The sequence below is a fragment of the Biomphalaria glabrata genome, chromosome 1 (genome assembly GCF_947242115.1).
Source record: "Biomphalaria glabrata chromosome 1, xgBioGlab47.1, whole genome shotgun sequence".
NCBI lineage: Eukaryota > Metazoa > Mollusca > Gastropoda > Planorbidae > Biomphalaria > Biomphalaria glabrata.
The window spans coordinates 58,484,882-58,512,516 of record NC_074711.1 but is presented as its reverse complement, the minus strand read 5'-3'; the positions used below and the strand labels follow the sequence as shown (position 1 = coordinate 58,512,516).

The 27,635-nt window shown below is 37.9% G+C and overlaps 1 protein-coding gene across 5 annotated transcripts in view; it reads left to right on the top strand.

The window, feature by feature from the left end:
• Positions 1-27,635, top strand: part of LOC106051400 (corticotropin-releasing factor receptor 2-like) — a 249,220-nt gene that overhangs the window by 114,042 nt on the left and 107,543 nt on the right. For all 5 annotated transcript variants that reach the window (XM_056004480.1, XM_056004473.1, XM_056004466.1 and 2 more), the window contains one exon: positions 3,359-3,692. In XM_056004480.1, coding sequence (XP_055860455.1) covers positions 3,551-3,692 — 142 coding nt within the window. In that variant the 5' untranslated portion in view covers positions 3,359-3,550. The remainder of the gene's footprint in view (positions 1-3,358; positions 3,693-27,635) is intronic.

Genomic DNA, 27,635 nt, shown 5'->3' with positions numbered 1-27,635 from the left:
TACCACCATTATTAAGCTTGGATTCTAAACTTTCTTATCAAACGACCACAATATGTAAAAGAGAACGGCCATGTGTCAGGCACGAGAGAGCTTGGCACTGGAGCGCCGCAGGGGTGCGTTCTGTCACCAGTATTGTATACCAAATACACCAATCACATTCAGATGACACTCCAATCATAAAATTTGCTGATGACACAGCAATCATTGGCTTTATTGCAGGTGACGAAAATCTGTACCATTCAACAATTAACACCTTTTACCAATGGTGTATAGATAACTTTCTAATTTTAAATGTTCAGAAAACTAAAGAAATGATTATTGACTTTAGGAAACATAAAGGCCATATTGCAGAGATTCAGATAAACAATCAAACCATAGGACAAGTACAAGAATATAAATATCTAAGAACAACCATCAACAACAAACTGCAATCATGCAAACACTTTCAAAACCTCTACACAAAAATTCACCAGCGACTACTCTATCTCTACCTCAGAAAGCTAAGAAAATTTAACATCGACAAAACAATTATTAAACTTTTTTATACGGCAACCATCAGCAGTCTAATTAACTTTGCCATCACCTGCTGGTATGGTAATACTTCACTTGCACAAAGACTTAGACTAAATAGATTAATTAAAAAAGCATCGCATATCACTCGAATACAGCTATCATCTCTTGAAGAGCTTTTTCATTAAAGATGCCTTTCCAAAACACTCTTGTTTCTTAAGGACAACTTGCACCCATGAAACCACTGTTACATAAGTTAACATAAGATCTGAACGAAGTGGTCGTCTCCTTTCCATTAGGACTAAAACAGAAAGATTTTAAAATTCCTTTATCCCACTGTTGGTCAGAGATCCGCTGTCGTCATCGAGAAGTACATAGAAGTCAAATTCATAAAGCGCTGGTTGTGAGTGTGTATGTGTTTCGTGTGTGAATGTTGTTCAAATTTCTATCTATACTGTTATTGTACAGTAGTTACGCTGATATTGTCAATTGTAGTCAAACTGAATTTCCATTTGATTGGATCAATGAAATTATCTTATCTTATCTTATGGGTCAAGAATAAAAGGTTTTAAAAATGAACTCTGTTGAGCTTTTATTAAGCTTAAAGACTTTTTTTTTAAAAACATGTGCTTTTTATTAAAGAAAAAAATATTTTGTATGTACCATCTAGATTTTATTTGAATTTCTAGCTACAAGGTGGGTTGATCTAGTTTGAACAGGGAACTATCGTGTCGAGCAGCTGTATAGTTTGGTAAACATTTGACTAAGAAGGTACTTTAAATAATGTCTGTCGATAAAGTTCCTGATCTTTTGCGTCTTCTCCTAATGCCAATTGTTGTTGTTATTTTTTTTACTCATTATGTGCAATCTACAGCGTGCACACTCTTTGTTGTTCAATGTAAATAGAGTGTCTACAGAAAATCTCTCGACTCTTAAACGTGTTTTGAAATTTCAGACAACTAAAGTAAAATTCGCCTTTCAGACCTTGTGATATATAGGGATGATGATGTAAAGGTCATCTGTATCTGTGGGCCACGGTTAACGAGGGTGTCATGTGGCCAGCACAACGACCAACTGCCTTTACTTTTCCACAACTAGTGTCAGATAACCATTAGAGATGGGTAAACTCAGAGGCGCCCAAAGATTCCGAAATTAAAAATCCCATTCTTCACTAGGATTCGAACCCGTGACTCCAAGCACTATACCGCTTAGTCACCGCGCCTCCTAGACAACTAGAGACGATACTTTTTTTCTTTTTTTTTTTTTTTCATAGAAAAGTCTCTAACCTGGACAGACGCTTAAATAGACACACACAAACGAAGTTTAAAAAAAAACAACATTCATTCCATAAACTGGCATTAGGGAAGGGCCAACTCAGACGCGGCTTGGAGTCGGCCATTTCCTCTAACGCCAATAATGATGGCGCTTTTAGAGAGGAAGTGGGCCATTGGCAAACAGTGGTGACGATAGCGATCATTTCTCTGGCATTCACATCGAGGCCAGTTCATCAATAACAGAATGACGTAGACTTTGGGGAAGTGTTTCAATGTGGACAGATAAACTTAGAATTCTGTCGCTCTGGAATATTTGACAAACACCATTGTATTTGTTTTAGTTCACGTTTTAAACGGGAGGTAACAATGAAAATGCAATAGCCCCAAATTTTTAGAAACATTTCTTAAACTTTAAAACTAATTTTCTTTCAATATTTTTTTTTTATTTAAGTATTAGTAAGTTATAACAAATATGTGCATGAGCTAGTACATGTATATATATATATGTATAAGTATTGAAAAATGCGACACTCGTGAGTGAGATGAGAGGTGATTCCATTTGGTATTAAAAAGTATTAAACAAATACACGCATGTTGACAACGCTAGAAGTGAACAAGAATATACAATGACATTCAGACATAGATTTATAATCTCTCCACATTAACACACTTAGAAAGAGACAGTTAGATAGAAAACATGTTATTGTATGCCCTTATTAAAATGTACCAATATGCGAAATCAAACACAACATCCCAGCTATCATCTAACGATGCACTTTCTAATTACTCGAGGGTTAATTAGAGTGAGATTCTAATTTTTTTTTCTTTTCATTTCGGTAATAGCACGTGTGTAAGTAAAAAAAAAATATTTTACAAAATCTGTACTTCCTATTACAAGCGTTAGTTTGGACCCATAATAACAAATAATTATCCTATTGCATGGAAGAGAAAACATAACATCAGGTTCAATATTATCAAACATAACAAAGTTGTAAGTCTGTTTATTTATTTAGCCTTCTCTCTAATACTTCTCTTTTCGTTCTTGGCCACATATCCAAGGGAAGCAATCACATAGATAAGGGTATGAACGTATTCTCAACCAATTGATAGATCGATACACTACTGATTTATTTTTGTATGTGGAGTGATTAGGCATTCTTAATTGAGGCTTTGAACAATTATTTAGGAATATTATTGTTCAATCTATCTATCTATCTATCTATCTATCTATCTATCTATCTATCTATCTATCTATCTATCTATCTATCTATCTATCTATCTATCTATCTATCTATCTGTCTATCTATCTATTACTATCTATATCTATCTATATCTATCTATATCTATCTATCTTTCTATCCATAATTATCTATATCCATCTATCTATCTATCTATTTATCTATCTATCTATCTATTTATCTATCTATCTATAATTATCTATATCTATCTATATCTATCTATATCTATGTATCTAACTATAGAAACAGATATGCAAGTCTACATAAATTAATGTTTTACTTTGTCCACGCCACTGAGTATCTCTTCTGACACGTGTCTTCTCTTTCTATCTCTAGCTGGACTTTGAATGACCTGACAGATAATCTCTTGGAGCTAATTCTGAGTGACATTTGGACAAGAGGCCCTGATAGACTCCCTTCGAAGGACACACACAAAAAAAGGGCGACGCGAACTCTCTCTATTGTCCATCCTGTGACGGGTGAAGGTTGGATGTGTTGGAGTGGAGGCAGGTGGCGCCCCACAACAGCATGGGTCAAATCAAGTCCCATTTACAGCTGCCCAAGAATGAGGAAGAGGAGCTTGAGGCAGGCGCCCTCGACATCGACGAACTCTATCGAAAGACTTTCGACGCGTGCATAGCGAAGTGGAAAGATGTGACGTTTTATAAGGGTAAGTGATTTTTGAGCTTTTTAAAAATAAGATGTTGGTTTTCTATGCAGAGGTGTTTCTCTAGGTAAGGACTGCGCATATAGGTCCTGAAGTTGGTGTAAACTTGATATAACGTCCTGTGTAGCTTAGCTCTACAATTCCACATGCTTGGAGTCAAGAGTTTTGGACCTATAACCCTCTTACAATGCCTGGCGTGACTAGGCGCAAAGGCGCGGTGGCTGAACCCTGGTGAAGACTGGCAGTCTTACATTCGGGATCTTCAAGGCGCCTCTGAGTCCACCCAGCTCTAATGGATACCTGACATTTGTTGTGGAAAAGTAAAGGAGGTTGGTCGTTATGCTGGCCACATGACACCCTCGTTAACAGTGGGCCAAAGAAACAGGTGAACTTTATATCATCAGCCCCATAGATCATTAGATCTGAAAGGGGAACGTTACTTAATGAATATATAAACAACAACTTGTAATTGAAAAAAGTACTTATGTTGGACAACATTCATTTTGACAGATTTAAACGTTAAAAGACAACAATTAATTTAATTATATTATTATTATTTTTTTAGTGCCCGATGATTTTTAAAATGTAATTTCTTTCAATGATCAAAACAAGACTATTGCTTGGATATTCCTGGTCCAGTAGTGAATTCGATAGGGGCAGCCTCTGAGTTTGTGTGATAACACAAACTCTCTTTGTAATCTAGTTTAAAATAATTTCGTAAGCGTCACTATGGAGGTACCATGATAACTTTTTACAGAGCTTATATTAACTCACTTTGTCTGGTAAAAAGTTTGTACACGTTATTTCTCCAACACCCAATCTCGGATCAACTTGAAAATTTGTACAATTATTACTTTTACCTGACAACAAAGGAATTAATAAATAAAAATAACCAACAAAGTTAATTAACATTTGGCAATTATTTTATTTAATTATTTTTTGGTATCTCGAACATGGGAAAAAATTGTACTTGACTGATGTGGTGGTATAAGTTGAATTAGTCCCCTTTATTGTTTGTAGAAAGGACTTTAAAAATTTAACTTTAAATTACTATAAAACCTATTTTCACAAGCACAGAGGTTTCCTTATTGGCTTGAGGAGCCTGAGAAAGTCATCGTCTCCCTTCATACAACTTATATAGCAACTATTTAAAAACAACAAAAAACATTGAAAATACTTTTTATAAAGACAATACATCCTTTACGCAAATTGCGTTTTTCTCTAAAAAAAAAAAAGTAATTAGATAAAAAAAAGCAATGACACATTTTTATACCCGCTCTCCTACGAAAAAATACATTTCAAAAGGAAGCATCCCGCTACACCGTTCTTTCTCCCCCTACCACCTTCCAACTGGTCCAGACACGTGATAGGGTCTTAGCGTATTGAGAAAGCTAAAATTATGAAATGGCTTTAAACAAAACAATTGGTAAAAATAATTCCGATCGCACAGGTTTATTATTGATAGTCTAGATCCGGGGTCGGCAACCTGCGGCTAGCGAGCCACATGCGGCTCTTTAGATGTGAACCTGCGGCTCTTATTAGTTCCATACGCAAATATTATTTATTTTATCCAATTCTTTTTTTCTAATAGCCACTTGTACTCGCTTTTCACCACACCCCTACTCCATTACACACGTCCTCACTGTTGCTAAGTCCGTCGGAAGCTCTCGGCAGTCGTCGGATGTTTCTATGTTGTTTTTAATTCGCTTTCGACGCAAGACGAATTAGCATCTTCACCATGTGCTTTGGCTGTGACGAATAGTTTGTTGTTTCAAGTAAATGGAGTTAGAAGCGATTATCTTCTCAAAGCTAGAAGCAATGTACAAGTAATGCTAATATGGCGAGCTTTGCGGTACCACTAGAAATTGCGCAAAAATGCAAATTATTTATAGATGGTGAGTATGTCAAAGACTGCTTCATACATGCATCTGAAGAACCGATTCATGATTTCAAATACAAACCAGAAATTTAAAAAAAAAAAAAAAAGATTTGCTTTATCCGCTAAAACATAACAAGATAGAATAGCTCAATAGTCTTCAAATGTAACATATTTGCAGTGTGAAGATATTCCAACTTTTCTTTTGTCTTATCACTTGCTATAGATGAGTCTGGCAACATAAAGATACGGCAAAAGTTGTCCATTTTGTCAGGTATATGTCTTCCCAAAGGTCCAAAAGAAGAACTCTAGGATTGCTACCGCTCTCGTGACAAACTAGAGAAGAAGATATAGCGCATGCCGTGCAAAAAAACTTTGAAGACATTAAGATCAATTTAAATAAAATCGTTTCAATAACAACTGATGGAGCCAGATGTTTGAAAGGGAAAAAATAAAGGGCAACTAAGATTCTTCGGAACAAAATAAACAGTGAAATTATTACGTTTCACTGCATAATACACCAAGAAGCGCTTTGTGCCCAAACATTTTAGGCCAAAATATTTGAGGTCATAAATTTGGTAATCAAGATTGTTAACAGCATGTTGTCAAAAGCAACCGTCGTCAGTTAAAAGACTTCTTAAAGGAAATGGAGACTAATATCCCGACCTCCTTCTTTCCAATAAAGTGCGAAGGCTGTCCAAAGATTGAAACGTTTTTCTTTGTGCTTGAATGAAATAAATACATTTCTAAATGATAAAGGCATTAATCCCCCTGAATTGGAGGAAGACAATTTTGTTTCTATCTGTTGGATATAGCATCGAAATTAAAAGAGCTGAATCTAAAGCTGCAAGGAAAGTAGATCTAAAACCCAGCCGATGCTTTGGTAGAAGAATTGTTTTGTTTTGTAGAAAAAGCTTTCAAAGAAATGTCGCGAGTTAATGAGTTGAATAGTCTTCCTGACTACTACAGTTAGGTAAAGAAGTTGGCATTTGGAGTGCTGACTATCTTTGGATCGACTTATTCGTGCGAGCAATCGTTCTCTTGCAGGAATAGAATTAAAAGAAAAGTATAAAGTCTAACATCAAATGAAAATTTAGAGTCGTGTTTGAAACTAAAAACAAGTTATAAGCCAATGTATCCAAACTTTTTAAAACCTTGCAAAGTCATCGCCCCAATGACATTGGGTTTGCTCAATTGTTTGTTGGTTAAGTACAAGTTAGTGTTGTAAGTAAATATTTAACTGCTTTAGTTATTACTGAATTAACAAAATAATGAGCTAATAATGCCATATATTATCTAATTTGTCGTGAAAAACACTAGATATATGTGTGGGAGTACTATTTATTGTTGACTAGAAAAAATGTTGTGGCTCTTTAAAAACTTTGCAATTTTGTAAATTCTAATTTTTGGCTCTTCCGACTCAAAAGGTTGCCGACCCCTGGTCTAGATCCATTAGAAATTTAATCACATGACTGATCCAAACTAATTGATATAAATAACTACGTTTAATATAATATTTATTGTTTTTGTTTTGTTTTGTTTGTTTTTTGTATTTTGCTTGTTATTGATTAAAACATCTAGGTATTTTGAAATGTTTAGTAAGTGTAACTGATACTATAAGTAGTTTTTCTTACTTTCGGTAATTTACAATTATTATATTTACATGCTCCTTATGGATGGGATTTTGTAACACATTATTTGTCCCACTTCTCCTTCTCGGATCAAGTTCAAACATTTTATTGTCTATAACAAAACATGAATCAATCGAAACATTGAAATTTAAAAAAAAAATCAATTGGTTCTAATTAATTAATTAAATTTTATATTGAAACAGTACTAGCTAAGGAGAGATAAGCTGTGTGTGTTAAGAATTAGGTCGTCGCCTTAAAACTAAAATCTGAAAGCTATAAAACCTTCTATTTTCATAAGCACCTGGCTGGCTTAGTGGTTAACGCGTTAAATTGATCCCCCGAGTTTGAATGCAAGTTCAACAACGTTTTAAAAAACTACTTTGGAAAAGTCATAACAGAAACCTTCTCCCAGACACCCCCACCATCCACCTGCCTCACCACTTCCGAATAGGTCCATACAAGTGACTAGATCATAGTACATTGAGCATGCTAAAAAAACAACAATGAGTAAAAATATCTCCAATCGCGTAGATGAAGTCTTGATCTATAAAACATTACTTACATGGTCTGTGGCATTTTACGTCTCGTGAGACGATCTTTTCCCTTTGCAACTTCTTGTGTGACTAAAGAGGCCAATCCTTGATACACAGCTGCGATCACAGGTTGGGCATATAAAATCACCAGGCGCCATTGCATTTTCACCCTTCTTTCTGCTTCTGTTGTGTATGACATCTGCAATCTGTGACCCTTCCTTTATGCTCTCTCTCCATGTGGATCTGTCCAGTGCCACCTCTTCCCAGTTGCCAGTGTCGATTTTGAAGAGCTTCATGTCGCGTTTGCATACATCCGTATAACGTAAAAGTGGGCGACCAGCGGCTCTCCTGCCTTCAATTAGATCGCCATACAGGATGTCCTGTGGAAGTCGACCTACTGGCATTCTACGAACGTGGCCAAGCCAGCCAAGGCGTCTGCTGCTGATAACAGAGCGGATATCCTGGCATCCTGCTCTATGTAGCACTTCCTCATTTGTTATCTTATCTTGCCACCTTATTTTAAAGAACCGCCTTAGGCATCGGAGGTGGAAGACATTCAGCTTTTTTTCCTGCCATGAGTAGGTTGACCATGTTTCACTTCCGTACAGCAAGGTGCTCAACACACAGGTCCGGTAGACTAGGGCTTTAGTACTGCTAGTCAGCAATATGTTGTCCCAGACTCTTTTCTGCAACCGTGACATGGTGGCCATTGCCTTGGCTATCCTGTTGTTTATGTCTTTATCCAGTAGAGTGTTGTTGGATATGATGGAGCCAAGGTAACAAAAGTGATCAACAATTTCTAGTGGTTGGCCATTAATGCTTACTTGAGGTGCAGTGTTTGTGTTTTGGACAAGTATCTTAGTCTTGCTTTGACTGATGTTTAAGCCGAACTTCTGGCAAGCAGCAGATAGTTTGTCAACCATGGACTGTAGCTGAATATCAGAATCAGCCACAATAGCTGCATCATCAGCATACAGGAGTTCCCTGACAAGTAGCTTCCTAACCTTGGTTTTTGCCCGCAGCCTTGATACATTAAATAGTTTTCCAGAGGATCTTGTATGGAGAAACACACCTTCGTTTATGTCGCTGTACGCATAATGCAGTAGACAGGAGAAGAATATGCCAAACAGAGTAGGTGCGAGCACACATCCCTGCTTGACACCACTGCAAACCTCAAAAGGTGCTGATTGGGCTCCATTGAATTTGACAGTACATTTAGTTTCCTCGTGAAAACATTCAATTAACTTCAGTAGTTTGGGAGGGCAACCTATTTTCCTCAGGAGTTTAAAAAGGCCACTTCTGCTGACCATGTCAAAAGCTTTAGTCAGATCGACAAAAACAATGTAAAGGGGTCTGTCTCTCTCTCTGAATTTCTCCTGCAGTAGTCGTAGAGAAGATATCATGTCTATAGTGGACCTACCACTCCTGAATCCACACTGAGACTCTGGGTAGACTCTAGAAGCTATCACTTGCAGCCTGGATAGTGCCACTCTAGCAAAGATCTTGCCCACTATACTGAGGAGAGAGATACCCCTATAGTTGTTGCAATCACTCCGATCCCCTTTGTTCTTGTATATTGTGACTATAGTTGCGTCACGCATGTCCTGTGGGACATGACCTGTTTCCCAACAGCGGCAGAGGAGAATATAGAGTTCAGGGAGCAGGAGTGATTCGTTGACTTTCACTACTTCCACTGGGATACCATCACTCCCAGGAGATTTTCTATTTTTTAAGCAGTTAATTGCTTTTTTGAGGTCACTAAGGCTCGGAATCTCATCTAGGCATTCCAGTACTGGAAGATCTGGTAGAGAAGCCAGGGCGACATCGTCTACTGTATTCTGTGTGGCATAGACTTCGAGGTAGTGTTCTGTCCATCGTTCTAGCTGCTTGGTTTGATCTGTAATTTTTTCTCCTGACTTGGATAGAAGGGGGGCAGGCTTAGACACTGCTGGACCCAGGGCCGCTTTAATGACATCAAATAGAGCTTTGCTATTTCCTGAGTGGAGACTGTCTTGGATTCTGTTGCAGATATCCCTCCAGAAGTTGTTAGCACATTTTCTAGCCATTTGTTTTGCCTCTTTATTAGCACTTTTGAAGGCCTCCAGAGATTTTGGATTAGGCTTTGTCTTGTGAGCGAGGTGTGCAGATCGTTTTTTCTCGATGCAAGGTTCCATATGTGCTAGATTCGCCTCAAACCAGTCTACATTTTTGTGTTTTTGAGGCCCAAAGGCGGTGATTGCCGAACTGTAGATTACGTCTCTTAATTTCTCCCATCTGATCGAGATGTCTTCTTCATCACTTAACGAGGGGATTGAACTGTTCAGGAGCTCGCCAAAGAGTGCACACTTCTCTGGGTCACCTACATGGTTGACGTTAATTCGCCTAGTTCTGGGTTGAGTGGAAGTGTAAGCCTTCTTGAGAAGTAGTTTGATTTTGCTTAGCACTAGTGAATGGTCTGAGTTGCAGTCCGCACTATGGTATGAACGGGTGTGGAGGACACTTTTCAGATCCATCCTTCGGGTGATGCAGAGGTCAAGCTGGTGCCATCTTTTTGAGCGTGGGTGCTGCCAAGAGACTTTATGGCGTTCCTTGCCAGAGAAGAATGTATTTGTTACACACAGTTCATGAGAGCTACAGAACTCAAGTAGCCTTTGGCCATTGTCATTTATTTTGCCAACACCATGAGGTCCCAAGCATTTTGGCCATGCATCATTTCCATCACCAACACGGGCATTAAAGTCTCCATTTATATAGAGGTGCTCGGATTTTGGAATACTTTTAATTACGTCCTCTAGAGCTTGAAAGAATCTGTCTTTGTCCTCTTCTGGTGCAGCAAGGGTTGGTGAGTAAGCACAGATTATATTAACTTTGCCTTGCGGTGATGCAAATTTCATGTGTGCTACTCTTTCATTGCCAATGGGAAACATTGCAATGCAGGGGACGAGACTGTTTCTTATTGCGAAGCCGACGCCATGTATTCTAGGGCTTTGTTCTGGTTTTCCTTGCCAGTAGAATGTATAGTTGCTTTCTGTAAGAGATCCACTGTCTGCCAGTCTGGTTTCTTGCAGGCAGGCCACATCAATGTTTAGTCTGCTGAGTTCTCTGTCGATGATAGCTGTTTGTCGCATGTCGGTGACGAGTTCAGGGTCAGTATTGAAGCCAGGACACATTGTCCGTATGTTCCAGCTTGCTAAACGCATTAATGTTGAGGGTTTTCTTTTCATTTTATTTGCAGGTGCGGGTGAGCAGCTTGCTTTTTGATTTTGTCTTAGCACCAAGCACCCAGTGGTGCGGCAAGCTGTGGCGGGATAGCACTTTATTGTCCGAGGGCTGCTCGGCTTAAGGCAGGCAGTAGCTATCCAGTGAGGCTAAAAAGCCCCTCCTACCGTCAAGAGTGGTCCCTGGCGTTCCAGCTTACGCCAATCAGCTAGGAACTTATCACCGGTAACTACCACTCTCCGTGTTTTTTCAAAGACATTACTGTCAGAGATGGAGTGACCTCTCCATTGCTGGGGGAAAGCCTGGGCGGTAAATTTGCGAGTGCTGGGCTGCCCACACGTCAGCACCCGCCTCTCTTCCATACTGACCGGGTCCAAAGGGATGGCGAGCCATCACAATTTGGGGACAGGTGGCTGCAGGAGTTTGCCAGAGAGCAGTAGTCTTACTACTGTCCCCCCGCCTACGGGGCTCCAGGACCGGATTTTCTGTTAGGGTTTACTCCCTTAGCCTTAGACCTTACAGGGACACACACACAAGGCAGTGCGGCTATTGACCTATAGCTAGGGGTTTGGTTTGTGGGCAACAGGGCGTGTCCGCACGCCGACGGGCCATGCCTGCCTCACATCTTGGGGCCAAACCTCCTCCGAGACCCTTGCAGTTTAGCCTGAGGCTTCGCAGCCTCAGTTTCCATCCGCCACCACGAGGAGGTACTGCATAGGACTTGCTGTGGAGAGGCTATGTACTGGCAAGAGAGACTTACAAAATTGCTCCCCTTTCACAGATGCTAGCCAGCGGTGGCAACAAGTCAAGCTACCACACTAGACGCTTCACACAGCCATTGGACAGATACTTTATATTTTACTTATTTTTGTTACTCTTGCTAATCTAATCATGCTGAAAACATTGAAGATATTTGAAGTTACTTGAAGACATTCTACAACATAACAGACTCACTAACCCAAGCTTCCGTAGCTGTAGACTCCTTAAATCACAAAATTAACTTAATCCAAGTATAAAAAAAATACAAATTAATACAATACGTTTAGATAATACTGACTTCGTCTAGACCGGTACTACCAGTAGCACTTCTGCCGAAATGGTAATTCAAAAATAACAATAGTGTTAGATACTATCAGCCACGGTTTGTCATTGTACAAAATCTCGAATATTTTCTCTGGAGTAGGTTCTGCGGGTCGTATCAATAAAAGCTATTAATATTTAGAAATTTGGGTCAAACAAAGGGAAGTCTCTGAACCAAATATAATATTTAGAGTTTAGTAGAAATAACATGTCCTAGAAAATGTCCTACAATGTGTCCTAATGTGCCCTTCAAAATGTCACACAACTTTTGTTGTACCCATTATATCCTACATTGTTTGGTCTGTCACTAGATGTACACTATCTATCAAGGCATGAAATAGACTCCTAAGAAATAAGGAGGAAAAAAAAGCTGAAATATTTTTTTTTTAAATCTTACTAATTAAATACTTCGTGACTTGAGTATTGATTTTAACAAGGAACTCAGAATCATGAGATATTTGGATTTTATTTTTTCATAAGTAGGCCTATGCAACTGATAAATTGACCATTTATAATTTAACAAGTTTTTTAAAATTAGTGTCTAGATTTCAAACATTTGATACATATAAACAATAATAAGCCAGTAATTAGGAACGCACAACATTATTATCAGTAAAAATGTAAATTAACAACATTGGTTCTATACTCTACCCGATACTCTGATTTTTTTTCTTTTACAAAGCTTAGTCTCTGTCTGTCTGTCTGGTACAAGCCTCGTACACGTTATTTCTCCCATTTCCCAGTCTCAAAATGAAGTTGAAACTGTGCGCAATTATTTATTTCTATGACGAAAGACTGAGTCAAAAAAAACAAAAAACAACCTAATTAGTTTAAAATTAACTATGTGGTAGAGACATGAGACGTAACTCTACTGCCAACAGGCTGCAACGTTGCAGGTCTCGAAATAACACTCTCATCATTCTAACGGTGACTTTTTCTTTCTAGACCTGGACAGCGAGAGAAAACTAATTATGCGTCAGCAGCAATGGCTTATGGCTAAGAAGATTTTGAAGTCACTTACGGAGATCGAATAACCTACAGCGGAATTACGAGAGAGGCTCTTAATAAGTTCTAAAAGGTCTTGAAAAGCGATGCACTTTGATAATTAAAAAGTTAACACAAAATAAACATCGGGCCATTTTTTTAATTTGTGGGCAATGGTATAATATAATGGGAGTATCTTGTTAGATGAAAAATATAATATTATCAAAAGAATATACTATATCAAATGGGCACACTTTATTCTAAATATGTCATATTTACTGTTACAATATTATATCATCAAAGCAATATCATACACATATTATATAAACATGTGTTCAATTTGTATCTTCTTTACTTCCTTTGTTTTAAAGCAGTTCATGTGAATATCACAAACACTTCAGATGTGAAACATAAAACAAAGTAAAAACGTTTCTATAACAAAAATCATAACTATTCATAAACCTTAAAGCATCAAAATATCAGAACAATACAAAATGCTACAGTATAGTGACTGCCAATTGTCCAAAACATTTAGATCAAGTTGATGGAAATGTAAATATTGACATTTGCATTAATTTTGTTTAATAATTTGAATTACAATTCATTGAAACTTACTCCTGCCTACTAGGGTCTCAAAACAAGATGCACAACTATTGTCACAGTGTTCTCTTTGTTGGAAGTGCTAGAATTTGTCACATGTGCTAAGTCGTCGATGGTGCTAATACTGTAGATCTTTTTTTGAAATGTCCGAAGTTACTGTGACATGCTTGGGATTCTGTAGATGTATATCTCTAGATCTAAATGCTATCTTAGAGATTCAATACACGAAGATCCTTTTAATTCAAATACAGAATATACAAAACAGACTGTATCAAACAAATATCTTCTTTCAAAGCTCAATAATAAAATATATTCAGAATAATACTAGATTTAATAATATGCAAGACTTGTCACTGCAAGTGGTCGAGAGGCTAAGTGCGCTTGAACTTGGCTTGGCTTGGCTACCTAGAAGGGGGCTCGAGGTTCGACACCCGACTCGGGCAGAGTTGTGTTTACTGAGCGCCTAAAGGCAGCACGGAAAACGTACTCCTAGATACCCCCTTCCTCCCCTCCACAAATGAGATTGGAACAAAGCAAGACAAGTGGCAGACATTAAGTCCAAGTGGCAGACATTAATTCCAAGTGGCAGACATTAGTCCAAAGGGCAGACATTAAATCCAAGTGGCAGATTAAGTGCTTCCTTTCCATACCATTTGTTCAGAGATGTATGGATGTTTTGTACAGACATTACTTCTCGCTAGTACATCTATTTCTCAACGACCAAACGAGAATCTTAAAAGGCGACCAGATATAGGAAGAAAACGTTTTCACAATGTAAAGTACAACAGCTGATTTAATCACTTCTCTCTACACATATACTATCTCATATAATTAATACCAAAGTTTAATTGAAATGTGATATCAGATGTACTGTTGCCTGGCAGCCAGTGGAATGATGGGCTAGCAAAGTTTCCACAATATATGTTAGCGTGTTGAACACCCCCCAACCCCCCAAAAAACAACCTCTCATTAAACTAGTAACGCTAGTGACGCTAATGACGCTAATGTCCAAAGAGCATGATTGTCAATATTGAAAGTGAGACATACATCCTATACTCTAAACAGAGCATATCTATCTATCTATCTATCTATCTATCTATCTATCTATCTATCTTTATCTATCTATCTATCTTTATCTCTCTCTCTCTCTCTCTGTATGTATATGTATATATATATATATATATATATATATATATATATATATATATATATATATATATATATATATATATATATATATATATACATATTATTTTGAAAACGACTCTAACGATTTTCTTTAAAATTTTAAGGTATATGTATATTAATAAGAAAGAAATCTCAGCTTGTGAGTCACATTACGAAAACTCAAGTTCGACCGTAAAATTGGGTTCGATTTGGGTATCGAACCCGTGACACAGCTGAAAAAAAAAATTAAAAAATATGCATTGTCTGTTTCGAGGCAGGTATATTTGTGCGACTATTTATTCCTATGTTCATTATACGGACATTTAGATCTAACACAAGACCTAAAGTTCTGGGTTAGAGTGAGGATCCTATCTAGATGTACTTCTAAATCTAGAATCTAGATCTAATCTTATCTTATCTTATATAATACAGACGTTACTCTATTAGATTTACATTTAAATATAAGCAACGTTTAGAAAGTTCAATAAAATTGAAGCTACTTTAAATGTAGGCCTACTGTTATCGCATAATTCGGCTACTGTAATACGACTGACTACGCCATGTTGGCTCTAGACCTAGATATAGTCTCAAACCGATTTTACATTTATTTATGTTTGACTTTGAAAACTATAACGCTGATCTAGAGGAAGGACTCTAGTGAATTTCATATAAATTTAACAATTGATGTATATCGCTAAGTGAATACTCTATTTTGACCGCTATAATTTACAATCTTTTTAAAGTATAAAAGAAATAGATTTAAATTTGGCTATAAAGTGGTGTATAAAAAATGGCGTAGTAAGCCGTAGTAAACCGATAATTTAAACTATAATTCTCGTATTACTAGATACTCTAAGCTTTTATTATATTTTTACATATTGCTAATTAGCCGTTTCACCTGCACACTAAAAGAACTCAAAATGAAATGAAGTTAATAATAATAGTTGCTCTCTTATACAAGTTCGAATTATTTATTTATTTATATATTTATTTATTTTTGTATTTTATTTTATTTTGAATTGTATTATGGAGGTATTGTCTTTAAGAAAGAACATGAATTTAAAGGTTTTTCTTGTTAAAATCGAGTATAAATGGCTAGGGGGCGTAACAAAACATTATGATTGTTCCTTACTGTCCAATGTGAGTTATACCCCTTGTTAAATCAATAGCGTAGGAAAAAACATCAGGAACTCTCGACTCATTTACAGTGAAAGTAAAACAAAATATAGAGAGAGAAAAATTAAAAATGGTAGCCTATACATTGCATCAGTGATTCCCAAAGTGGTCTATATTGACCCCCAGGGGTCTACGAAGACTTTCAAGGGGTCTACTAAAGTGAAAAAAATAAATTGGGATCTATGAGAATAGATTTCATTTAAGCAGGTCGTGACTTTTATTTGTACATCTCATTAATGTAATTATTTCATACACAAAAATATGATTTGTACCTTCGTCAATCCTATAAATATTTATCCTGATAGTCAAACTAAAAATTGTTGTATTTCATTTCAATACTTATTTAAATAGCTTCATTTTCTCTAAAAGAATGTAGACTGTACAGCGTTGATTATTTAAAACTTGTGAAACAAGCGGTTGCCGAAGTGCCATAAAATATGTAAAACTTTTGAATACTCAAAGATAAAGTTCAGAGTAGACCGACAAAATCTCTTTTCGACATCATATTGACAAGATAATATCTCTTTACTTATAACCAAATACGGCAAACACTCTAGGTAAAACATTGATTTTACCAGCAGTTGTAGTTTTAAAAACCGTTTTACACAAACCTACATCTGATATTTTAAAAAGAATTTCTTTAAGCAACAATACAGCTCAAGGGCACATCGGTGGCATGAGTTATAAAATTAAAAGATTATTATGTAATTCTTTGCAGTCGACATATATATAGTTTGAGATCAGCAGCGTCACATGCTCTCACAGTGTGTGCTGCAAACTGCCTAAGGGTCGCCGGCTCCTTATTTTTCCTCAGGGGTGACCCACAAAATCTTTCCTATGTTTTGGTAAAGGCAGCCGAGTTTTGAATTCAATATTTGCTAGGTGGGTAGCAAGCCAAGAGCCCTACCTGCTTGAAGCTTACTGGTTTAGGGCTAGGCGACAGTTACTCGACTTCACCCCTTCTCCTGTTATTGAAAACTTTTCCACGCACCCAATGTTTGAGTCAGACGTGGAAGAAACTGCTCTTTGCGAGAATTTTGGCAATGATTCCTAAGGTAAATTAATTAATTAATATTTAATGTTTGAAGGACTACTTCTTACAACAACATAGTCCTATATGAAACACAATATGTGTACATGTGCGCCAGCAGGCAGCAGTCGTGTTTTTTCGTCTCTCGTTTTGGAGGATTTTTGTGTTGCTATTTTCTAGAGCTAAGTGATCTTTCTTATACCATTAGATTGGTGTAGATGTCGTCTATAGATTGGTGTATGTAGTTCGATAGATTTAAGTCACGTTAATTAAATTTAATTAATTTTTGTATTCATTTACTATCCTTTAGTTTAACAAGCATCTATATAAACAGTAACAGAGTGATACTCATAGCCCGAGGGATTGATGTGCTTGGTAAAACCGTGTACCGTGGCCACTACATAGCAGTCGCAGCGCAAACCTGTGTATCATCAGTCCTAGTGTGTCAAATCGCCGTACTGGAGTCATGGACGCTAATCTACTACGTCGCATAGGACGCACATGTGTGTTACTCAAATCACGACTAGATAGCGAGGTTTTCCGAAATATTCGTCGACTTAGCATCGGGCGTAAACTGCCGACAGTTCGTGGGTCTAGGGCTGGGCGTCTTATTCGCCTATGGTATAACCCATCGCAATTCAACTCAACAGATACATGTCACACAGTTTCCAGGACTCTTAACTGTGTTGTTAACCCCACCCCTACCCCTGTCATTTCTTCTACGACAGAGTTCAGCAGTTCCCTACTAAACTGTTTTATTAACCACCCCACCCCTATTGCTCCTCACACAACAGAGGTCAGATGTCCCCATCAAAAACCTATAATTCGTGATATTACTCCTCCGGTGTCTTCAAAATGTAATACGCCTCTGGTGACTATATCCTCCAGTCTGCTTAAAATAATGCACCTAAACGCCCAGTCATGCAGTAACAAAGCTCTTGAGCTTGCAGACACCATCACTGATGAGAGCTACGACATCGTTTTCCTTAGTGAGACATGGTTTAAAGAAGTTGGTGATGAGCCAAGAACCACTGAGCTAACGCCACCAGGCTTTATTTTAAAGAGTCTACCTCGAAAACAGGCAGCGGAGGAGGTCTAGCAATACTTTACAGAGATAGTCTAGCCAAGTATGTAACAATAAGACCTGACAGCTCACCGTACACCACCTTTGAGATGTGCGAGTTTCGCCTTTCCCACTACTGTAGAACACTGACTTTTATTTTCCTGTACCGCCCACCACCAAGCAAGAGAAATAAATTGACAGCAAAAGTTTTCATCGAAGAATTTCAAGACCTCCTTGACAGTCACATATCAACAAAAGATCTATTTGTCATAGGCGATGTGAACTTTCAATTTGACAGTGAAAATGAGACATACGCGATGTCGCTGAAAAATGTGCTAAAGGATCGCAACTTAGACCAACTGATAAATGTCCCGACACATGTCAAAGGCCATACTCTTGACTGGATTGTTACAAATGCAAGTGAGCTTATAGCCAAACTCAATGTCTCAGACCGCGGCTTGTCAGATCATTTTCTTGTACACTTTGAAATGCGCCTATCAAAAGCAAAAAAGCCAAAGAAAAACGTAACTTCCAGTGAATTTAAAGCCATAGACATTGCTTCCTTCAAAAAGGACGTGACCTCTTTGCTGTTGCAACAGAGCAACACAGACGTTCTCAGCAATTACAACTCTTGCTTGAAAAAGTTGCTGGACAGCCATGCTCCTCTTGTCACTCGCACAGTCTCAATTAGCCCATCTGCACCCTGGTTGACGGAAGACATAAAGACTGCCAAACTTATTCGCCGACGTGCCGAACGTACATTTCAAAAGACAGGTCTGACGATACATCGACAAATATACATACTAGAAAAAAACAAGGTTAACCGTATGATTAGAGACGCAAAAGCTAGTCATATTCGACAAAAAATCGAAACTTCTGATTCTTCAAATGAGCTATTTAGGATCACCGCTGAAATGTTAGGGGGAGCAAATAACGAACGTTTGCCGTCATCTATCCCAATATCTGAACTTCCTGATTCCTTCAATAGATTCTTCATTGGGAAGATTGAGCACATTAGAAATGACATGCCATCCCTCTCATCACAGCTTGACCACTCTCCAATCTTTCAAAATACTCCTTTTTGCGAGTTTCAGCGTGTATCTGAAGATTATGTCAAAAGTACTATTTTAAAGATGCCAAATAAGTCATGTGACCTTGATCCTATTCCAACTTCCTTGCTCCTTGAATGTTTAGATGAGATTGTACCTACAATTACTAACATTGTGAACTCTTCACTGACTTCATGCATTGTACCACAGCAATTTAAGCATGCACTTGTCAGGCCCTTATTAAAGAAATCCAGTCTTGACCCGGAATGTCTAAAAAACTATCGCCCGGTATCAAATCTTCCCTTCCTGTCAAAGCTTCTGGAGCGCATCGTGTTAGACCAAATTCTTTCTCATCTTGAACAGTACTGTCTCTTGGAAGAATTTCAATCTGCATATAGGAAGTGCCGTAGCACAGAGACAGCAGTGGTCAGGGTACTAAACGACTTACTTCACAATTCCGACAAAGGCCACATATCAATTCTTTCCATGCTGGACTTGTCCGCAGCCTTTGATACGCTAGACCATGAAATTATGATGGCCAGATTCTCTGCAACTTTTGGTTTAGCAGGAGTCGTCCTAAAGTGGCTTGGATCCTACCTGACGGAACGCACCCAAAGTGTCGTTGTTAGCGGGACGGAATCAACAAGCTTACTTTTGAAGTACGGAGTACCCCAAGGATCAGTTCTAGGCCCAGTACTGTTCACTATGTACACATATCCACTCAGCGGTGTCATACGGCCAACCGGCATCTTATACCATTTCTTTGCCGATGACTCACAGTTATACGATTCATCAGTACCCTCAGAGGTGTCGCATCTGGCAGAGAAAATCAGAAGTACCGTTGCAAGGGTGAGCGATTGGATTTTTGAAAATAAACTCAAGATGAACGAAGACAAGACAGAAATAATTAAGATTGGCACTAGGAACAATGTCTCAAAAGTTGAAAGCACAGATTCTCTCTTTATCACGAACTGCCATGTTCCTTTTGTCCATGTAGTGCGGAATCTTGTAGTTTTCTTCGACTCAACACTATCTTTCGACCCACACATAAGTCAGCTCTGCAAAGGTCTTTATCTGCAGCTGCGCAGATTAGGCCAGATCCGACCATATTTAACAACAGAGTCAACAAAAACGCTAGCTGAGGCATTCATACTTTCCCGCCTTGACTACTGCAACGCCGTGCTAGCAGGTATACCTGATGACAAAATAGCCGAGCTGCAACGTATACAGAACAACGCCGCACGAATAGTCCTTAGAAAAACAAGACAAGGTTCTGCTACTACGCTCTTGCGCACGCTCCATTGGCTTCCCGTGAAAGCGAGAATCGATTACAAGGTCGCCACACTTTGTCATCAGTGTATATATAACAATGAGATGCCCTTGTATCTTAGCGAACTGATTACTCCATATGTCCCCCAGAGAGCCCTGCGCTCAATGGACTCCCTCAAAAGCTACGGTCTGCGTGCTTTTTCAGTTCACGGACCAAAGGTTTGGAACTCACTTCCCATTAATCTCAGACAGACAACATGCTACACCACTTTTAAGAAGAATACCTATCTGTTTAAAACTTTTTTAGATTAACTGTCATTTTAGAGCTCGTGTTTTTGTTTGTAATGTTGTTACAGCGCCTTGAGCCTACATTTTGTTTGTTAACAGCGCTTTATAAATAAAATTATTATTATTATTATTATTAATAATATCCATAGCAACGGATGATGAACCACAAAAAAAAAATAATTTCCAATGTGTTTTGTGATTCCAGTAATACATATTAATTGTTGTTTCAACTAGATTAAATTGTAACTTTATAAACAAAATAGGTAGATCTCTTGTAACTTTATATCTTTACATTAATTATTTACTCTTCAAACCATTAAAGTTAGCAATTAGTTTTAAAAAAATGTTGATTGAAAGCTAAGCAGGGGGTCTACCGAAAACCAGAAATCTTGGCAAGGGGTCTAAGAGACTAAAACGTTTGGGAACCTCTACATTAGATAAATCATTTAATTTTCTTCTGATTCGTTTCACAATAACTCCATTATGAAGAAAAAACTACTTGGCTTAACTCCCCTGCAATGCATATTTGATACTCCTGAAACACTTACGTTCTATCCAGGGGCGGACTGGCTATATGGGCAAACGGGCAAATGCCCAGTGGGCCGGTACCAAATGGGCCGGTCTGGTCGCGATCATAGAAAAAAAAATTTCAATGCAGACAACTTTTTTAAAAAGTGACAGCAACAAGACACAAAGGCCCGAACAAGTTTTCTTCTTGTTGTTTTTTTAAATTCTTATTACATTTAATTTTGTTTGAAATTCAACAAGAATATAAAAAAAAAAATAATAAATACACTATACACTGTACGAATTATCATTTGCAAAACGTTATACCGTACTTTCTGCTATGCACGAGCGGCATTGGCTGCTTTGATGTCTTCGAGGTTGTGTTTGGCCTAATCATTTTGTTGGTAGGAATGGGCCTTTGATGGCACTCTCATTTTTTTTTTGCTCCTTCCCTCCTCAGTCTTTTAATGGTTCCAATGAAAGTTAACCAAAAAGAGGGATGAGAGAGGTTAAGTTAGAAAACATTGATATAACTCAGCAAAAAAAATATATTAAAAAATAGGCGCGACAATTAGCTCTTTAACAATACTTAATAGAAATTAACTTCAACACACACACACAGCCGCGAAATTGCAAACCACACAACTTATTCATAGCTCAATATGGGTATAAAGTTCTACTTTCTGCGATTTGAAAAGAAATAGTAAGTTTCATTTTGTTTATTTTTAATAACATAGATCTAAAAATACTACACTTAGGGTTTGCAAAAAAATTGTTTAATTAAAAAATAAATCTAGATCTAAATCAATTGTATACTATTATAATTAATGGCAAACTTAAGCTAAGTATGAAGTCATTATTGATGAAAATTATTACAATAATTACAATAATTTATATAGCGCTGTCACATCCGATATTTAATGAAAGGAGATTTATATTTTAAATAATGAGTCATGGTATATTCATATACAAATCGCGTTTTTGGGAATGTACTAGGAGGGAGCAAGAGCTTTTCACATTAAGTAAGTGCCTCTCTAACCGTTCTGCTTTCTCTTATCTTTTAATGGAATGGGTTGCCTGAGTCAGCCAGGAAAACCAATGATTTAGCATATTTAAGTCACAGATCAACATACATGAATAGATTGACAAATGAAATGCGTAAGACGTAACTATCTTATTTTTTGAAGAAACGTCTGTAATCTATAAGTAATACCAAAAAGCTTTAATCTCATTAGACTGCTATTGTATAGTTTATAGCTTTCAGACTACATAGGCCTACATATATAAATAGAATACATTATGTAATCCTACGAATGCATAGATCCAGTTTTCGATGCGTTATCAAACTGTATATATTTTGTAGAGAATAAGGCTTACACCTATAAAATAACACATGGGAATAACCTGCCCAGTGTGCGGCCGAACATTCCGGGCTCACATAGGTCTCACCAGCCACATGAGGAGGCATAAAACCCCAGTGCAAACCCTCAGCCCCCTGGGTGACAAAGTGGTCATCATCGAACCACGATGGACAAACTATATATAACACATGGGCGTAGCCGGGAGGGGAGGGTCTTCAAACCATCACTTGCCTCAGACCTCATTGTCTGATAGGGAAACTTTACTTACTACTCCAGTGCAGCCAACGTAAGCAAACTACAGTTTCCTAATTTCATGAGCGTAGCCAAAAGGGGTTTTGTGGTTTCCCTTCCCCCTCCAATACAAAAACTAAAGCATTTTACAATTTTTCTACCAGTCGCTGGACATTGAATAGCAGATTTAGGTTTTGAATTTTCTTAGCGGAAGAGTAGCAGGCTAATTGCACTGTAGTAACCTCAGAATAGGCATTTTTATAGCTAAAAATAACGGAAATAGTGCTTGGTTCCGGGGCTTCGCCCCGGACTCCACTGGGTAGGAGCTCACAGCGCTCCCCCGGACTCCCTAGCTGCCCATTGGCGGTGTGTACTGTCTTTCCACTAATTAAACGAAGAGAGTATTCTAGAGTAGAAAAAAACGTTTGAAAGAATGAAAGATCAGAATGTAATGAAGATTAATTACATTTACACACAGACTAATATATGTATATATAAATTGCGGAGTGGGGTAAAAATCCCCCCCCCAACCGAAAATATATGACATGCCATTTGTGGGCCGATTTATATGGTAATGTCCGGGCCGATTTTGATACCCAGTCCGCCCCTGGTTCTATCTCTCTAGTTCATAATGTCTTCTAATACTTTTGATCTTCTCTCCCATCAAGAATAACAACACAATGTAAGAAATAGGTGTGTGTGTGTGTGAGTTGTGCATCTTATGATAATAATTCATTTATAATGATATAATTCTTCTATATCAAGTAGTATTTGCTAGTCTATCTATCTATCCATCTATCTATCTATCTATCTATCTATCTATCTATATATCTATCTATCTATAGAAAAGATGACTAATAAAATATTTGTTATTTATTCTCTCTGATGAATTGAAATTCCTAAGCACAAAGACGTTAAGTAAAAATAAATTTTAATGTAAGGGAGATAAAAAACGATTTTAAGCCTTTTGAATTATCACAGTTGTCTCGCGTTGGTTGTCCTTATACTATTCTAGCAAGTGATCGTTACAATCTAGTACAGTGCTATCGTACTGAAACTGTACAAGCTTTCAAAATATACAAAACATAGTTAGGGTGACGCTGTATGTTGATATATATTTTCTCTGCAGAAATATTATACCAACCTGGAATAGAATGAAAGAACCAGCTAATTTGATGTTGATCTTCTTAAGTTTTAAAAACCTAGCTATTGATTTCTGGGTTGTAGATCCTTACAGGAGATAGAGATAAAGAGACAGAGAGGAAATATAAAATGGTGGTACATAAAAAGCAACAAAAAATGACACAAAACGTTGACACAGAAAGTTGACACAGAAATTTGACATAAAAAGTTGACACAAAAGTTGACACTAAATGTTGATACAGAAAGTTGACACAGAAAGTTGACACAAAACGTTGACAAAAAACGTTGACACAAAACGTTGACACAAAACTTTGACACAAAACATTGACACAGAAAGTTGACACAAAAAGTTGACACAAAACGTTGACACAAAAAGTTAACATAGAAAGTTGACACAAAACGTTTACACAAATCGTTGACACAAAAAGTTGACACAAAAATTTGACTCAAAAGGTTGACTCTGAAGATGAAGGATTTTGAGAAGTAGAGACAAAGAGATATAAACAACAACATAATGAAAGAAGAAAGAAGTTGATAGGTCTGAGGCAATAATAAGACTTTTCCTTAAGTCCTAAGATTTATGAGAAATGCAGTATATCCCGTGGCTACGCATCCCCAGCTGCGACCTACATATTTTTCCACATCTAGCCCAGGCATAATATGTATATGTCAGATATATGATATCTGAATGTGATACTTATGTATGATATATTTATTTACATCCCTATGGCGCAATAAATAAGGTGGTAAAGGTCATCGTTAGAGCTGAGTTGTCTGCTTCCGTTCTTGGCCATTTCAATTGCCTTTCCCGCTCAATGCGATCTGTCTGCACGTGAACTTAACGCCATGCATGTACTGTCACATATCACTTACAAGAAACAGTACTCGCTTCAAAATTCCTCGATAAGTGGTGGCGCCACTATGTCGTAACGCCCTGGGCACGTGAACACCCCATCAAACACCCATTCCGTGTGTCCGCGACACTTTGACCCCATCATAGCCCTTCGCCTCCACACTTCCCCCAACCTTCATTTGTTAAGAGGTCTCAATCAGGGGATAAAAGTACATTGGAGGACATGCAAGACACTCAGACACACAGCAGGGCCAGCTTTAGGCATAGATAAACTAGCCAGCCGCCCATGGCCTCCAATTGGTTGAGGGTATGTAAGACACTCAGACACACAGCAGGGCCAGCTTTAGGCATAGATAAACTAGCCAGCCGCCCATGGCCTCCAGTTGGTTGAGGGTATGTAAGACACTCAGACACACAGCAGGGCCAGCTTTAGGCATAGATAAACTAGCCAGCCGCCCATGGCCTCCAATTGGTCGAGGGTATGTAAGACACTCAGACACACAGCAGGGCCAGCTTTAGGCATAGATAAACTAGCCAGCCGCCCATGGCCTCCAATTGGTTGAGGGCCTCGTACAGGACCAAAACAAAATTTTTTTTGAAACAAAATTATCAAACTTGGATGAAATCTCAACCAGAGCAGAACTCTATGACTCGTCTACCAGCCCAGATCTAAGTCTCTACTGTTACTCAAGATACCATACAGAACAGTACGAGAATCGCGCTATATGGCTGCCTGGTCGTGCGGTTTGTGTACTGGACTGTCGTATGGATTTATCGATGGTCCAGGGTTTAAACCCTGACCCGCTCCCATCCCCCGTCGTCCTGCGGGAGGTTTGGACTAGGAAGTAAACTATCTTCAACTCTGAAGGAACATCCGAAAACATGTAAAACAAAACAAAACATATGAATTTTTAAAATTTGTTTAATTATAAAAAGATATAAATACTGGAAGGTTTTAATTCTAGCCTACTAGCCTAATTTTATTTTTAGGTATTTGTATTTTTCTATTTCATTTGGGACCACCTCATTCACTTTGCTTAGGACCTCCAATTACACCAGGCCGGCCCTGCATACAGAAACACAAATCACACACACACAAACATACGACACACACATTAAAACAAGTTTCTGTTTGTGTTTATTCAACTTTGACTCATACTCAGTAGTACATTTAAACCAAATGGCTATTCAGTGCTTATCATATCTAATATAATCTAACTAGTCGACCGGCGGCGTAGCATACGCCGCTATTTTGCAGGGCCGGCCTTAGGTGACCGCAGTGGGCTCCGCACTTATACGACCGCAGTGGGCCCTGCACTTTCATAGGACCCGCGCTAATTCTAAGTGTATAAATTGTCAAATTAAACCATTGCAAAATATACGAAAAAGTCCTGGAAATATCCGCAAATTATTAAAATCTTTAGAAAACACATACAAATCTCCTAAAATATAGAGACAAAAATTGTCATTTTGGGGTATCATTCAATATGGAAAATGCCAATCCTACGCGCGATAAAAAAAAACGGCATTATCCCTTAATTTTGGAATCTGGTTAAAGAAGCTACTCGCGCCTGAAACTAATGAAGAATTACTTTTGTTCAACAATTCTCGTAGATAGATTGAAACATTTAGTAATTCCTGCTATTGTGTCTGACCTATGTAGGAAATAGAATTTTTATGATATATTATATGACTTCGCTACACGCAAGGCTCGTAAAGTAATTCTGTACGTAGTCAAGAATGAATAAAATGCAAAGACGAATTTATTTTCTTATACAAACTCTTAAATTTCACTTATTATCCGTGTCGTAACTCTAGTTCGTCCGACTTGCAGAAACAAGAGTGATCTTATCTTTACTTCTCGTCCAAACTCTTGAGGGAAGAGGAGAATTATATAGATAGATAGATACTGTTTGCTTCTTGAAGAGCATCACACCTGTTACTGACACAGTCTGCTACTACTCTCTTGTCGTCACCACATCTACACTTATAACAGTCTCTGACCTCTACCACAAGATGGCTATCTCTTAAAATTATTATTTCCGATATCTTTAAATCAATCATGGGCGTAGCCAGGGGGAGGGGGGTTTGGGGTTCAAACCCAAGGGGGGCTTGGGGTTCAACCGCCCCCCACCCCCCCCCCGAAATGAAATCCCCCCCCCCCGTTTAAAACCCCTTAAAACTCCTACCCGGGAGTTTGAAATTCCCTACCAGGGGTTTTTGCAGTTAAATCCCCCTCTTCTATATACAAAACAAAAAAATGCAAACGACAATCCCCAAATTCCAAGAAAACAGTTAAGGAAGATTTTGATTTTAAAATCCCCTCCAAAATTTACGATAGACACCCTCTTCAATATAAAAAAATAAAACAAATTATGTACTCAAAATGTTATGAGCGAAGCTAAATGGGTTTTGACTCAGTTTTAAGTTTAAATTCCCCTCCAGTGGAGTTTGAAGCTAAAAAATACATCTTCAATTTAAAAAAAAAAAAAGCAAATTACACTCTCTAAAATCTATGAGCGTAGCCAAAGGGGTTTTGAGCTTAAACCCCTCGCCAGCGTGGTTTGAAGCTAAAAAATACATCTTCAATGTAAAAAAAAAAAAGCAAATTAAGCACTTAAAATGCAATGAGTGTTGCCGAAAGGGGTTTTGAGTTTAAATTCCCCTTCAGAAAGGTTTGATGCTAAAAAAATACCTCTTCAATATAAAAAAAAACAAATTACACACTAAAATTAGTTGAGCGTAGCCAAGCCAATAGGGGATTTTGAGTTAAACTCCTTTCCTCCAGATGGTTTTGATTTTAAAATCCCCCTACAGAGCGTTTTGAGGTGGAAACCTCTATCTTCAATATTATCCTAAAGCAAACTACAGTTACTAAATTATATG